This window comes from Neoarius graeffei, chromosome 13 (genome assembly GCF_027579695.1).
Source record: "Neoarius graeffei isolate fNeoGra1 chromosome 13, fNeoGra1.pri, whole genome shotgun sequence".
Lineage (NCBI taxonomy): Eukaryota > Metazoa > Chordata > Actinopteri > Siluriformes > Ariidae > Neoarius > Neoarius graeffei.
The window spans coordinates 53,540,459-53,556,452 of record NC_083581.1 but is presented as its reverse complement, the minus strand read 5'-3'; the positions used below and the strand labels follow the sequence as shown (position 1 = coordinate 53,556,452).

At 41.4% G+C, this 15,994-nt stretch overlaps 1 protein-coding gene across 1 annotated transcript in view; it reads left to right on the top strand.

Moving 5' to 3' along the window:
• The first annotated feature begins 2,228 nt into the window (after positions 1–2,228).
• Positions 2,229–15,994, top strand: part of hck (HCK proto-oncogene, Src family tyrosine kinase) — a 30,354-nt gene continuing 16,588 nt past the window's right edge. Inside the window, exons 1-2 of the mRNA XM_060938039.1 lie at positions 2,229–2,414; positions 10,576–10,711. Of these exons, the coding sequence (XP_060794022.1) occupies positions 10,589–10,711 (123 nt within the window). The 5' untranslated portion in view covers positions 2,229–2,414; positions 10,576–10,588. The remainder of the gene's footprint in view (positions 2,415–10,575; positions 10,712–15,994) is intronic.

Here is a 15,994-nt window from a genome sequence, read left to right as displayed (position 1 = left end):
CAAGTCGCCAGGTCATCACAGGGCTGACACATAGACACAGACAACCATTCACACCCACATTCACACCTACGGTCAATTTAGAGCCACCAGTTAACCTAACCTGCATGTCTTTGGACTGTGGGGGAAACCGGAGCACCCGGAGGAAACCCACACGGACACGGGGAGAACATGCAAACTCTGCACAGAAAGGCCCTCGCCGGCCACGGGGCTTGAACCCAGACCTTCTTGCTGTGAGGCGACAGCGCTAACCAATACACCACCGTGCCGCCACTATTATTATTATTATTATTATTATATATTGCTATTATTATACTAGTATAATATTATTATTGCTACTTGTAGGCTAGTATGATTACTACTGCCTCAAAACAACAGCCTGCTTTTTATCCCCTACTGGCCGAAAGGCCCAAAGGGGATTATGTCGTGACGTGACAATTTCTGTCCGTCTTGGCAAAAGTTTTTGTTATATGACAGTTATACGTATATTGAAATTTTGTTTAATTTGGGCAAATTTTACCAGCGTTATGCCCTTGATTATTAACAATTTCATCAAGGTGTGCTTGCTTTCTGAAATCAATTTCCCTCACAACTTTTATCATCCCCCGCTGGCTGAAAGGCCCGAAGGGGGATTATGTCGTGGTGATGTCTATCCGTCCCAGGAAGGGTACTCGCCTTCTGATATCAACTCCTCTCACAGTGTTTGGAGGAATTTCACCAAACTTGGCAGGATTCTTTGTTATATGTCAGTAATACGCCTATTGTAATTTCGTTAAATTCGGTCACATTTTTCCAGAGTTACAGCCTTTGATTAACAAAATTATAATTTGACAATTTTATGAGAGTGTGTTTACCTTCTGAAATCAACTCCTCTCACAATTTGTGGAGGAATTTAATGAAACTTGGCAGGATTCTTTGTTATATGTCAGTAATACGCATACTGGTTTTTGTTTTTGTTCAAGTCGGTCACATTTTACCAGAGATACAGCCCTTAATTAACAAGCTTGTACTTTGACAATTTCATGAAGGTGTGCTGGGCGGCACGGTGGTGTAGTGGTTAGCGCTGTTGCCTAACAGCAAGAAGGTCCGGATTCGAGCCCCGTGGCCGGCGAGGGCCTTTCTGTGTGGAGTTTGCATGTTGTCCGCATGGGTTTCCTCCAGGTGCTCCGGTTTCCCCCACAGTCCAAAGACATGCAGGTTAGGTTAACCGGTGACTCTAAATTGACCGTAGGTGTGAATGTGAGTGTGAATGGTTGTCTGTGTCTATTTGTCAGCCCTGTGATGACCTAGCAACTTGTCCAGGGTGTACCCCACCTTTCGCCCGTAGTCAGCTGGGATAGGCTCCGGCTTCCCTGTGACCCTGTAGAACAGCATAAAGCGGCTAGAGATGATGAGATGAGATGAGATGAGATGAGATGAGATGAGATGAGATGAGATGAGATGAGATGAGATGAAGGTGTGCTTGCCTTCTGAAATCAACTCCTGTCACGATTTTTGGAAGAATTTCACGAAACTTGGCAGGATTCTTTGTTATATGTCGGTAATACGCATATTGTAATTTCATTAAATTCGGACACAGTTTACCAGAGTTACAGCCCTTGATTAACAAGCTTGTACTTTGTCGCCTCACAGCAAGAAGGTCCGGGTTCAAGCCCTGTGGCCGGCGAGGGCCTTTCTGTGCAGAGTATGCATGTTGTCCGCGTGGGTTTCCTCCGGGTGCTCCGGTTTCCCCCACAGTCCAAAGACATGCAGGTTAGGTTAACTGGTGACTCTAAATTGACCGTAGGTGTGAATGTGAGTGTGAATGGTTGTCTGTGTCTATGTGTCAGCCCTGTGATGGCCCTGTAGGACAGGATAAAGCGGCTAGAGATAATGAGATGAGATTATTTCTTTAGGCCCCCCCCCCCCCCCCCCACACACACACACACACACACACACACCGGGCATTACGGTTAGTGCTTGTAAAGGATTTCTGGTTCAATCTGACACCGTGGTTCTCTGTGGATTCAGTTATGAGGTCACAGGAAACGAGCGGATAAAGCTGGGTACATCCCCAACCGCAAACTACCGTTCATGACAGCACACCGAAATTTCACGCCACCTCCTTCCTCCTCCTGCCCTTGATGACGTACCGCGTTGAGTCTGACACTCTTTGAAGTAAGTAGGCTGGTGCGCGGTTTGGAACGCAGCCCATGACACTGCGCGCGCGCGCGCACTCAGCCGAGGTAGCTGAACTTCCTCCTCATTCAGTTGAGTTACTGCACTGCACATCTGCACCGGCAGCCTCTGCTCTCAGACCCAGCCCCGCCACGAGACATGAGGGAACCGGCTTAGACACCGTGCTTTAGTGCTGAAACACACTTATTTCATGGTCGACACTTTGAAGACACTCGTGGATTAAATTAGTTTTGATCTGGGTAAGTATTGATGGATTTGATGGATTTGATGGATTGATTTCAGAACATTATTGCATTTGTATATTTGATCACCACAGCTCCAGTAGACTAGTTTCATATCACACACCCTTACACACTCTACTAAATTGTTATTTTGATTTGTTTTGGTGTTTTAAATGGTCAAGTTATGACTTGAAGCAGTAATGAACTGATTCACTTTGCTGTCGAATCTTCATAAAACTGACACACATCATATTTGCAGTTTTTATTTCTCACAAGTGAATTTAGATTCATCACTGCTATTGTTATACAGTAGAAAATGAAAAAGACAATACCATTAACAGCACAATGCTATAAAGCAACCAGATAAACAAACCAAACAAGTCTGGGTCAGTCTCTTTTATAGACTTTCACTTTACTTGGGCCAGAAGTGAAAGTGGGTTTTATAATTATTATTATACCAACAAGTGTAATCTATTTGATATGCTTGGTTGAAAGGTTGAACGTCTTTATTTGAAGATAACTTCAGAATAAGTGTCGGTCGGATTGGCGTAGTTATTAGGAGGCACACCCAATCTGATGAAGCATTATCTATCATTGCTTAACAACCTTTCACAGAGAAAAGATGCCATCTCTGTTAGCAAGCTCAAAGCTCATCTAGGAAACTGTGTGACACTGTTTGGCCAGCTCTGCCCTTTCCTTTCAGATCCTCTCTCTCTCTCTCTCTCTCTCTCTCTCTCTCTCTCTCTCTCTTTGGGTGGGGATCCAATTTCATGTCCACCACATTTTACTCATTTATCTGCTGCCATGTATACCCAAAGCAACTGAGAAGTCCGTTTGAGTCTTAGAACCCATGCATGAAGCTGTTAAAAAAAAAATACAAGAAGAGGAAAGAAACGTGACAAGAAAACCAGCAACACAAAACCAAGTTTCCATCGACTGACCATAAACAAGTGTGAGATGGAGAACAGAAAAAGAAAGCGCTAGTCCCCAAGAGTGCTATAAACTCGAGGAACTGAGACACCCTAACAGTGACTGATACAATTTTTAAAAGCGAAAGAATTCAAACTGCAAATTACGTACATAATTTGACACCAAAAGGTTAATCATGCAGACAACTGCCAACAACACAGGAACAAGGGGGCCAAAAATACCGGCATGGCAAAAGACAAAAAATGTGGCTACACATTCTACATTAATGTCATACCATGAGCTGGAGGTCATAGTTGTTCCAGTAAGAAAGAGTTAAGCTTCAAATACCCCCTTTTTGCATAAAATACCCTACTTCCTGTTGAAGAAGGCCTTTTGCTGACTTCCCCCTTGCTCTGAGTTCAGAAGTCAGAACGTGCTATGAGTCTCTGATGTCCATTTTTAACACAGAGCTGGATGTTTCTTTGTTCTGCGTGGCTTACAGGAGAACATGAAACTCTCTGTGTGGATTTGTCCACACAGTCCTTATTGGTTACCGTCCTACTTAAAGAAGTGAAGGTGCCCAGTCACTTTATTCATCTGGAAATGGCTGAAAGCTGGTCTAGCTCAAACACTGTTAAGACTTGGTGGTAAATTGCAGATTAGATTTAAAAAAAAAAAAAAAGCTGAATATTTAAAAAGTTCCAGCTCCAGAAACAAAAAAGCAGTAGTAAAAATGAGACAGATATAGCCTCACAGTAATATGAATAGAGCAAAAGAGGAACCAGTGAGAGCGGAATGAGGAAGCAAGGTTTTAGTTTGCCTTTATTGTGCTTCAGTGCCTTCCGGCTACAGAGGACAGCTTCAGTGTGTGTGTGTGTGTGTGTGTGTGTGTGTGTAACAGTGTCCAAGCAGCTGGAATACGAACTCCTACTTTGCTTAATCTTTATGGACTGCTCATTAGACAGCACTGAATGACCCTTTAATTCAGACTGTCTCTTCTGGTATTGATATTTATATAATAATAAAAAATTATATGACACAAAAGATTTTCAAATATTATTTGCAAGATATAGAACCAACCAAGGGGCGGCACGGTGGTGTAGTGGTTAGCGCTGTCGCCGCACAGCAAGAAGGTCCTGGGTTCGAGCCCCGTGGCCGGCGAGGGCCTTTCTGTGTGGAGTTTGCATGTTCTCCCCGTGTCCGCGTGGGTTTCCTCCGGGTGCTCCGGTTTCCCCCACAGTCCAAAGTCATGCAGGTTAGGTTAACTGGTGACTCTAAATTGACCGTAGGTGTGAATGTGAGTGTGAATGGTTGTCTGTGTCTATGTGTCAGCCCTGTGATGACCTGGCGACTTGTCCAGGGTGTACCCCGCCTTTCGCCCATAGTCAGCTGGGATAGGCTCCAGCTTGCCTGCGACCCTGTAGAAGGATAAAGCGGCTAGAGATAATGAGATGAGATGAGAACCAACCAAAAGATTATCTATCTATCTCATCTCATTATCTCTAGCCGCTTTATCCTGTTCTACAGGGTCGCAGGCAAGCTGGAGCCTATCCCAGCTGACTACGGGCGAAAGGCGGGGTACACCCTGGACAAGTCGCCAGGTCATCACAGGGCTGACACATAGACACAGACAACCATTCACACCTATGGTCAATTTAGAGTCACCAGTTAAGCTATCCTGCATGTCTTTGGACTGTGGGGGAAACCGGAGCACCCGGAGGAAACCCATGCGGACACGGGGAGAACATGCAAACTCCGCACAGAAAGGCCCTCGCTGGCCACGGGGCTCGAACCCGGACCTTCTTGCTGTGAGGCGACAGCGCTAACCACTACACCACCGTGCCCTCTCTCTCTCTCTCTCTCTCTCTCTCTCTCTCTCTCTATATATATATATATATATATATATATATATATATATAAAATATTCTATCCACATTCACTGGATATGAACAGTCGCGCGCTCTGATTGACTGCTCTACTACTAGGCTATCAGCTCATATACTGTGAGTTGAGAAAAATAAAATGGCGGAACGTGTTGCTGAACCAACCGAGGACGAAATAAAAACTACTCGAAAACAAAACCCTCAAAAAATTTAAAAAAAGCAACAAAATATGGAATGAACATATTTCATGGTAAGAACGTATCTTTTTTTTATTTTTCAAGAATTGTTTTTAGCGCACTTTTCACAAATTGCTCCTGTCATTTCGCCGGTTTGTTTACATTCTAAGCGGGAATGATTTTATCAAATGTTTTGTATAAAGATTTTATTTCTCGAATTTGCAAAAAATAAAAATGCTCTGTTTCTCAAAATCCAGTGAATGTGGATCGAATAAAACCGTTATTCCACTCAATCTTGTTGTACATGGCTTATAGCCTACTCGGCACTATGTACCTCATTGGCTATCAGCTTATGTATGACTCAATTTCATGGAATAACTGTTTTTTTATATATATATATATATATATATATATATATATATATATATATATATATATATATATATATATATATGTGTGTGTGTGTGTGTGTGTGTGTGTGTGTGTGTGTTTAGACTTTTTTTTTTTTACTAAATACTAACTGTACCACTTCTTGTTAGTAGGATGTGAACCATAAGCATACACTTTTGTTGTCTTTATGATGTATCTTTCGCCTAGAAAGGTGCACATAGTGCAAAGTTTTACTGTACATGGTGATTGTGGTCCAGTTTTTTTTCTCCCAAAGGTACAATATATCCACAGCCCTGTGATGACCTGGCGACTTGTCCAGGGTGTACCCCGCCTTTCGCCCGTAGTCAGCTGGGATAGGCTCCAGCTTGCCTGCGACCCTGTAGAACAGGATAAAGCGGCTACAGATAATGAGATGAGACAATATATTCACATTTCCAGTTGAAATACAGGCCTACATTTTAAAGGGACAAAAGATAAGCGTACCACCTCAGCAATGAGGAAAGTAATGATTTAGTACCATTTTCATGAGAGACTATGTCAGTAAAAGAATGAGACAGATTTTGTGGCGATAAATGTTTCCGTTTTTATTTCACCGTGCTGCTTTCATATCAAAGTGTTACACGTAATCTCAGTGGTATAAAAAGAGCAAGGATTTTTCCATCGAGTGACATCCACGTACTTAATGTTTTATGGTGAAATGAATTATTTCTAATGTTGTTCCATTCATTAGAGAAAAAAAAGACCTTCTACAGAACATATTCAGTGCAGGTAGAGTTTCATTTTCGTTATGTAGCCCTGTTATTCGCAATTCAGATGGGGCTCTCAGTGTGTGTGGGTGGGTGTGTGGGTGGGTGTGTGGGGGGGAATTCTTCTAAGCAGTGTAGCTTAATTGAATTTATGTCTTTGTAAATAACAGTTCACCACACTTCCCACCATAAAGTGACTAGAGGAAGTGATTACGGGATATTTTCTCTTAACTGGACTCTGCCTTCCTGCTCTTCTGTTTAAGGCACTTTGAATATGCCATTTGAATACTGTTGTGTCCTGGCAATCCTCAGAGTGCACAAACATAATCTTAGCACAGGTTTAGCCTATATATATATATATATATATATATATATATATATATATATATATATGCACACACACTCACCGGCCACTTTAATAGGAACTTGTTCTTGATTCTAAGATTCCTGTCCTTGGCTGGCAGGAGTGGAACCCAATGTGGTCTTCTGCTGTCGCATGCTGAGATGCTTTTTCTGCTCATCACGGTTGTAAAGAGTGATTATATGAGTTATTATATCCTTTCTGGCAGCTCGAACCAATCTGGCCATTTTCCTCTGACCTCTCTATTCAACAAGGCATTTGTTTCTACCCACAGAACTGTCGCTCACTCAATGTTTTTTGTTTTTCGCACCATTCTGTGTAAACTCTCGAGACTGTTGTGTGTGAAAACCCCAGGAGATCAGGAGCAGTTTCTGAAATACTCAAACCAGTCCATCTGGCTCAAACCAACACCCATGCCACAGTGAAAGTCACACTTTGAGATCTCAATTTTTGCCATTCTGATGTTTGAAGTGAATATTAACTGAAGCTCTGGATTTGTATCTGCATGATTTTATGCATTGTGCTGCCGTCAAGGGATCGGCTGATTAGAGAAGTGCATAAAACAGCAGGTGAATGGGTATTTCTCGTAAAGTGGCTGGTGAGTGTATATACTCTATCTTCAGTCTGTTTACGACTCTGAGAACTGCTTTGAACAAACATGGGGTGGAGTTTCACTGTATATTCTAAGTTGATTCACTAGTCTTTGACCTCTTTTTATGTGAGTGTACAGTGCTCATGTTTATGACTAGAGGAAAAAAACCCATCACCTTGCAGTCTTTGCATAATCTAACAAGGTATAGCATACAGAATAAAGCAACACTTCTTCTGCAGAGCTTAGTAGGGCGTTTTCTTCTCTCACAAAGCACATTCATGGATTAGCTATGGATTGCAGAACCAGATGATAAATACATAATGAAGAATGAAAACTGGTAAGTATGTTCATATGTTCATAGTAATGTCTGCTTGAGGCTCACACGTCGGTTATGTTACTCACGTGTTGTAGTTTAAATCCTGTTGGCAGTTTTCAATGTAAAAAAACCTGTATGAAATGCCCCTAAAAGTAGATGGAGTCATTTTTTTGAGGGTAATTATCACGTGTAGCAGACACTATCGCGCTAGTATCTGGTCTGTACGTGCTAGACAGGAAATGCCCTTTCAGGGGCTCAGTAGAAATGTTCAGTTTTCACATTTGGATAACTTTTGATCAAATGAAAATTTGTGCCTGAATTCATCACTTCAAAACACAGGTATTTCAATTATAGTCGTGTGAAAAGTAACGAAAGAGAAATGAAACAGTTAGTTATGTTTATACATGAGCTGCTTTCATTTTCCTTAAAAAAAAAAAAGATTTTAGCGAGTTTATACTCTCATATAATCTCGTGCATATGCCTTTTCTACTTGTTTACTATGGAATTTACTACGGAATTTAATCCCAGCACTACGTTAGCCATATTTTCCCCTTCCTATCTACCTTCGATATCAGTATAGGATTTATCTGTTGTATAGCCTGACAGCGACGTTCTGCAGCATATATTTTCCATGAACGCTGCGGGTCATTCTGCAGGAAAATTTCATTTCATTTCAATGCCTTTATTGTCGTTGCACAGCTGTACAACGTAATTTCAGTGCAACTCCTCAAGTGGTACATCCAATATAAAAATAAAAGTCTAATATATATATATATATATATATATCTCATCTCATCTCATTATCTCTAGCCGCTTTATCCTTCTACAGGGTCGCAGGCAAGCTGGAGCCTATCCCAGCTGACTACGGGCGAAAGGCGGGGTACACCCTGGACAAGTCGCCAGGTCATCACAGGGCCGACACATAGACACAGACAACCATTCACACTCACATTCACACCTACGGTCAATTTCGAGTCACCAGTTAACCTAACCTGCATGTCTTTGGACTGTGGGGGAAACCGGAGCACCCGGAGGAAACCCACGCGGACACGGGGAGAACATGCAAACTCCACACAGAAAGGCCCTCGCCGGCCCCGGGGCTCGAACCCAGGACCTTCTTGCTGTGAGGCGACAGCGCTAACCACTACACCACCGTGCCGCCAACAGCACACATTTTAAATTTAAAAAAGGCTAATATAAAATAAGTGTAATATAAAATATAAAACAGCACACATCACATACAACAGACATCGACATAAAACAAGCATATAACATCAAATAACAGTGTATAATGGCAAACCCTCAATACAAGATGTTATGTTATATGATGTCATTATGTTATTGATATATCTACAATCAAACTGTCTAAATATAAGCCTACATGTCTATATAAAAATACGTAGCATGTTTTGCGTGGTGTAGAGCCTCATGTAAGTTCACCTTCTCTGACTTTATGCCATCTTATTTATAACAGACCTGAAGTTCAGTTCATCTATGATGACAGTTTTACCAGTAGGTTATGTATGTTATGTATGTAGGTCTGTGTAAGTGAGAGTGTGAGACAAACCACAAGGCTCTATGTGTGTCGGAGAGAGAGAGAGATTGGCCTGTAATCCAATGATGTATGTATGCAATGCACAGCATGTTTACACCAGCAAGAAACTTCTGATTTTCCTAAAAAATAAAATAAAAAATCACACTACAAACAGGCGGCATGGTGGCGTAGTGGTTAGCGCTGTCGCCTCACAGCAAGAAGGTCTGGGTTCGAGCCCTGCGGCCGGCGAGGGCCTTTCTGTGCGGAGTTTGCATGTTCTCCCCGTGTCCGCGTGGGTTTCCTCTGGGTGCTCCGGTTTCCCCCACAGTCCAAAGACATGCAGGTTAGGCTAACTGGTGACTCTAAATTGACTGTAGGTGTGAATGTGAGTGTGAATGGTTGGTTGTGTCTATGTGTCAGCCCTGTGATGACCTGGCGACTTGTCCAGGGTGTACCCCGCCTTTCGCCCACAGTCAGCTGGGATAGGCTCCAGCTCGCCTGCGACCCTGTAGAACAGGATAAAGCGGCTAGAGATAATGAGATGAGATGAGACACTACAAACATCATCACATTATCATATCAGTGTGTCTACAGAGTTATGATGCCCTAAAATTGGAGCTGTAAACATTTTGACTCATTTTAAATTCAAAGACAGTTTCACTCCTAAATGCAGCTTTTACCCTGGATGTCTTTTGCAGAATGATGATCTAAGAATTGTTTTTTTTAAGAAAAGTAACTAGTGGAAACTCAGACTGAAATGCCATTTTTACTTTTTCATGGAATATACTGTGGGCTCTCTGTTCCATGTCAAGTAACCGTTGAAACAGCTGGCACTGCGAGCATAATCTGTAGTGGATGTACACGATGTAGCTGTGGTTTGTGTGTGTGTTTGTGGGTGTGTGGAGGGAGTTGGTTGGGTGTCTCATAGCTTCCCCTGACTTCTTCCTTTTGATAGCTGACTTTCTATTTATTGACTCTCGCACATGTACGCCACGGGACCACCATCTCTATACGTCTTGTTTTAAAAAAGGCAAGTCCACATGCACTTTTGTTCTATTATTAATGAGTATCTCATCTTTAATGGTAATTCTGTTTCGGTCAGGTCATGAGCAGAATGAAACAAAGCCGTTCCAGCATAGGCAAATGAATCAAATCATTCCATCAATGATTTTTCAAGATTAGGCCACAACTCCAGCTATCATGTTCCACCACTGCTAGGCAACAGTGTATATTGTTTATGGACTCATTTGTATGTCTTTTTTTTTTTTGCAGGTTCATTTTTATCATGGGCTGTGTTGGCACCAAGCCAGACCAGGATTCAGGTGGCAAAACAGTGGGAAACAACGACATGGGAAACCGCAATCAGACAGCACACTATGTCAAAGACCCTACGACAGGGAGCAAGCCTGTAAGTGGCGTTCAACACCAGGGTTTCGTTGGGTTTAGTGGGAAAACAGCAAGCAAGCAAGAAGAAGTGTTTCAGGGACTTTCTCATAATCTTACTTTGACCTAAAAAATTGATGATTATACATTAGTGTGTCGCCGGTGTTTTGCAAGGTCATCAACATGGAATATTTTAGTATATTCAGCTTGCTTGAGTGTACTTTCTCTTCCTGATTACTGAACATGCGTGATGGCACAGAAGACCCGTGTACTCCAGGAAATTGTACTGAAATAAGCCGGAAAGTCACGTGACAATCTTCCGGAAACCACACCCTATCCACGACCTATTGTGTACCGAATCCAGTAGGTTAGTGTACAAATAACCAACCCGAATGAGCAAAGAATGCTCTAAATGCATTTTGCTGATTGTTGGGAACAAGACACCGTTTTAGACACAGCTAATGACTGTGATAGTATCCCAGTTTGAGACCTATTGTAAGTTAACCTTATTCAGTATACATTATTTCGAGACTGAAGAGTCCAAAACGGTATCTTTTTGTAGCAGCATGCTTTTAATCTAAAATAACTTTCAGCTGGGTCTTCCAATTTCATAACAATAGATTTACCACTAAAACAGAGCAGTGCCTCTGAAGAAAACACATATCCATTGCTGTCACGTTTAACTTTTAGCACCTTACACCTAAACCAGTACGAATAAACTAATGGCTGAAAGCCTTGTTACACAGAAACCTTTTTCTCATGTTTTAACCTTTAATTTTAAGTGTGCCGAGTACTCCTTGTGCTTTAAGCCAGTCTCTCAAGCTCACTGGACTTAAACAAGTCAGTCAAATTACACTTTCATCTCATCTCATCTCATCATCTCTAGCCACTTTATCCTGTTCTACAGGGTCGCAGGCGAGCTGGAGCCTATCCCAGCTGACTACGGGCGAAAGGCGGGGTACACCCTGGACAAGTCGCCAGGTCATCACAGGGCTGACACATAGACACAGACAACCATTCACACTCACATTCGCACCTACGGTCAATTTAGAGTCACCAGTTAACCTAACCTGCATGTCTTTGGACTGTGGGGGAAACCGGAGCACCCGGAGGAAACCCACGCGGACACGGGGAGAACAGGCAAACTCCACAAAGAAAGGCCCTCGCTGGCCGCAGGGCTCGAACCCGGACCTTCTTGCTGTGAGGCGACAGCGCTAACCACTTACACCACCGTGCCGCCCACTTTCATTTATAACATAATCATTATTTACAATTGAAACGTGTATCGTTAATTTATTTTTTATTTTTTTGCTTGGATTATTTTATTTCTGACATTTCTACTCACAGAACGCATTTTATTAGTTCGCATTATCTGTAGGCCTGCGTGTTTTTCAATTATCGAGGTTTTGAATGAATGAACAGTCGAGTAGATTTCCGAGCGTCAACTTGGCGAACATAATAAAAGATAGTTTTGATGATGATGATGAGTTGTGATTTCCATCACTGTAAGAAAATTTGAAGAAAAAAGACAGCATGGCTATGTCTCACGGATGTCTGAAGGATTTTTTTTTTTTCCGACAAGCGTTGAAACTCCTTTCTTCATTATGATTAGCATTAGGTTTTTTAAATGTTTGGCTGGATGCTAAAGTAGTTTAGACCTAATGCTGTGCTTGCATATAGGTAGTAACTTTACATACACGACGGATTTCAGTCTGCTCTAGAGCTTAGTACACTCTAAAAAAATATAAAGTATCAGATCAGCAAAAAAAAGGTTATTCTGCTATATCTTAACTTATTCTTTTTTATGTAAACCATGTGACAAATCAAATAAACAAAACTAAACTAAAAAAAAAAAAAAAAAGTAAGGCAACGTTTTGCGTTAGGTTATTTGAGTTATGCCTACTGAGTAGAGCAATAAACTAGCTTCTTAGAATCAGGCATCACATCCGCAAAACAGGCAGAGTAATCTTCCCTAAATTGAAAGCATGTTGAAACCCATGTTGTTTTGGTCATAAATAAAATATGTTTGTAAAGATACAAGATGGCTTTATTGTCACTGTACAAGTACAGTGAGATGACTTTTGGAACAAGCCAGCAGATGCTCGGTTAAATTTACTAAAATATAAAAGTATTTATAAAAGTATAACAGTATTTCCAAAAAAATAGTGATATACATGAATATACAGAACCAGTCAAGTGCCATGGGCTGTATCGTACAGTAGTACTGTAAAGGTAATAACACTGACCTTGTTCATGAAAAATGTGATTTGCGTTTCTGTTATTTGTCCTCAGTCGAGCCGTGAGAACTTGCCAAGTCATGTAAAATGAGTGGAGGAATTCAGAAATAAACTTAAACAAATTTAATTAATTTACTAGAATTTTTTTTGTACTTTTATTATTTAATTAAAGATTTGAAGCTCAGATTGCTCATGATAGTGTGCTGAAACGATACTTATCATTTGTGTGTCATCAAAACTCATCAGAAAACTCGAACGATATCATGGAACTTGATTTTTTATCTCGCAGGATGACATATATATTTAAACATTAGTTAAAGGTCCTCTGAATTAGTTTTGAGAGGGGTGAGAGTACATAATTTCATTTCGGTCAGTGTATACTATTAGTAGGTTTAGAGAAGTAGATACAGGAGCTAATATCCATATATTCTCTATTACTAAAGAGAAGACACTTTTCACTAAAACCAGATAATGTTCTGCCTTGAGCTTATAACTCAAAGTCAAAGTCCCTCCTGCGCCAGGACCTGGTCTTCCCAGGCAGTGTCTCGTCTCAGTACTAACCAGGCCCTTCTCCGCTTCTATAGCCCTATTACATAGCTAGGGTTACAGTGGGGAGCTAGTTCTCTGGTAACCATGAGAGTTTGACTCCCCACTCGCATCTGTATTGCAGCATGCCTTGCCAGACAGCAGTAGGTACCATTTTTATGATGGTCTTTGGTATGACCCGATCAAGAGGCAGACACACTACCCATTAGGCCAGCTTGCGGCGAGCTTAAAACTACTTCTGTCTGATTTTAATAATAACCAAACTGAGCTGATGGCCTGCGTTCACTTCCTGTTTTTGCCTTTGGGGACATTAGTGTTGTGTTGTCCTCTTATTACGACCACGAAGTTATTTGTGGTGACAGTATAAACAAATATTCATAACTTGCTTGGTACTTCATTCAAGAAATGAGCTATCAATCCCTGTACTCAGGGAACAGTTAAACACTGTGTCACCGCCCCTTCATTTGAATGTAACATTTACTTTGTGAACACATCACTTTAACTCATCTTCCACTCCAAACACAAAGCCAAAACTTATCGCTCATCAATTCAACTGAATTTAGGAACAGACATTGTCACAAAGCAGCCTTACTGAACTTGGGTTTTAGATTCCTGCTGAGCAAATGCATGACGACAGTGGCAAGAAAAGAGATTAAAGTGCCATTCCACCATTGGATGTATTTTTTTGGCATAAAATACAATATATTTTATGACAACATGACTAGACAGAGAAATCTTTTAGCTTCAAAATGATATATCAAACATAATTTTTTGACAACGACAAGTATATTAATTTTGCGACCAAAGTCACCTACCCTTTTAATTTCCGCGCGGTAGTGAAACGTGATGTCATCGGCAGGTTCCCCTTCTTGTGTACCACGTGTCGGTCTATTTTTAGACCAGGAAACCCCCAAAGTGAGAGAGTCATTTCTCCTCATATATGGGGGCCAAAAAAATTGCGAAAAATTTTGAGTTAATCTTTCAGTTAGCTAGATTTATTGGTATTAGCTAGATTTATTGGTATTATTTTTATCGCGTTCTATCCGCCATTGCTGATAATATGTGCCACGTCACGTGGTACACAAGAAGGGGAACCTGCCGATGACATCACGCGCGGAAATTAAAAGGGTAGGTGACTTTGGTCGCAAAATTAATATACTTGTCGTTGTCAAAAAATTATGTTTGATATATCATTTTGAAGCTAAAAGATTTCTCTGTCTAGTCATGTTGTCATAAAATATATTGTATTTTATGCCAAAAAAATACATCCAATGGTGGAATGCCACTTTAAGAAGTCTAGGTTCATCTAAAAGGGAGTAGCCAACGCTTAAAGGCAGACCACCTTTCAGAGTTTTCAAGTGTAGGTCATGAAAAGAATTTTCCCCGACACCCAATTATTTTTGCTTAGTGGACCGAAAGCTACTGAATTTGAATCGCAGACTTACAATTTTTTTTATTATTTTTTTTAAATAGAACAATTAATGACTTTAGGGCCACGTGACCCTAAATTCTCTGCTATTTTTTCCTGCTTCACCATGACCCAATTCAAGATACTACGCCATGCATCACGTGGTGGGCTTTCCCCATTCATGCAAGGTATTGTGGGATACAAATTTGAAACAGGAGAGAAAAATGGAGGACGCGAGTGTGCGAATGAAACGTGAAAGACCGACTACAGTAACGGAAAGCGAGAAGAAAAGACTTTATGTGAAAAAGGAAGGAAAGGAAACGCAGGACCAAACTAATAAATATCGGCGGTCAGCGAGCACCTCGGTGTGATCAGCTGTTCGTTTAGCGACAGAATGATATAACTGTCGGTGCAAGATCAAAGTAAATCTCCGCATGCGCACACGGACTTCCTCCATCTGCTTGACTGCACAAAGTGTGCCATTTCATGCACATTATTTGCTCAGGAATCCCCTCAAATTAAATAACTTCCCAGCCACAGAGTGGCCTGGTTTTTTTTAGATATTACAGAAATAAACATACATCACAATGACCAAATTTCAAAGGGAACTAAATTTCACGGATTTTCTGAAATCGAAAGGCCGTCTAGCTTTACGTAAAGTGGGTTCTGTTTCTATTTCTGTGAGCAACAATGTTCTAGAAGCTGTAACCTCATTTAGTTATTTATGCCTCGGTCACAACCGGCCGTACGTGCTCCTACGGCCGGTCTACATGCAAAAAACGCAAGAAACGCACGGAGGGCGCGCGTGTGACGTGCTGATTTTCGAGCCGTAGACTGGCTGCAGACCGGCTGCAGAGGTTCTTTGTCATGTCAAACAAACTCTACGGGCGCTTACGTTTTTTTCAGGTTGCAAGACAAACTTACAGCCAACGTGCGTCTTTCTCCACGAACAAAAAAAACGCAGCGATATGGGAAATGCCAAAAATCGCACGGCAGAGGTTCTTTGTCATGTCAAACAAACTCTACGGGCGCTTACGTTTTTTTCAGGTTGCAAGACAAACTTACGGCCAACATGCGTCTTTCTCCACGAACAAAAAAAACGCAGCGATATGGGAAA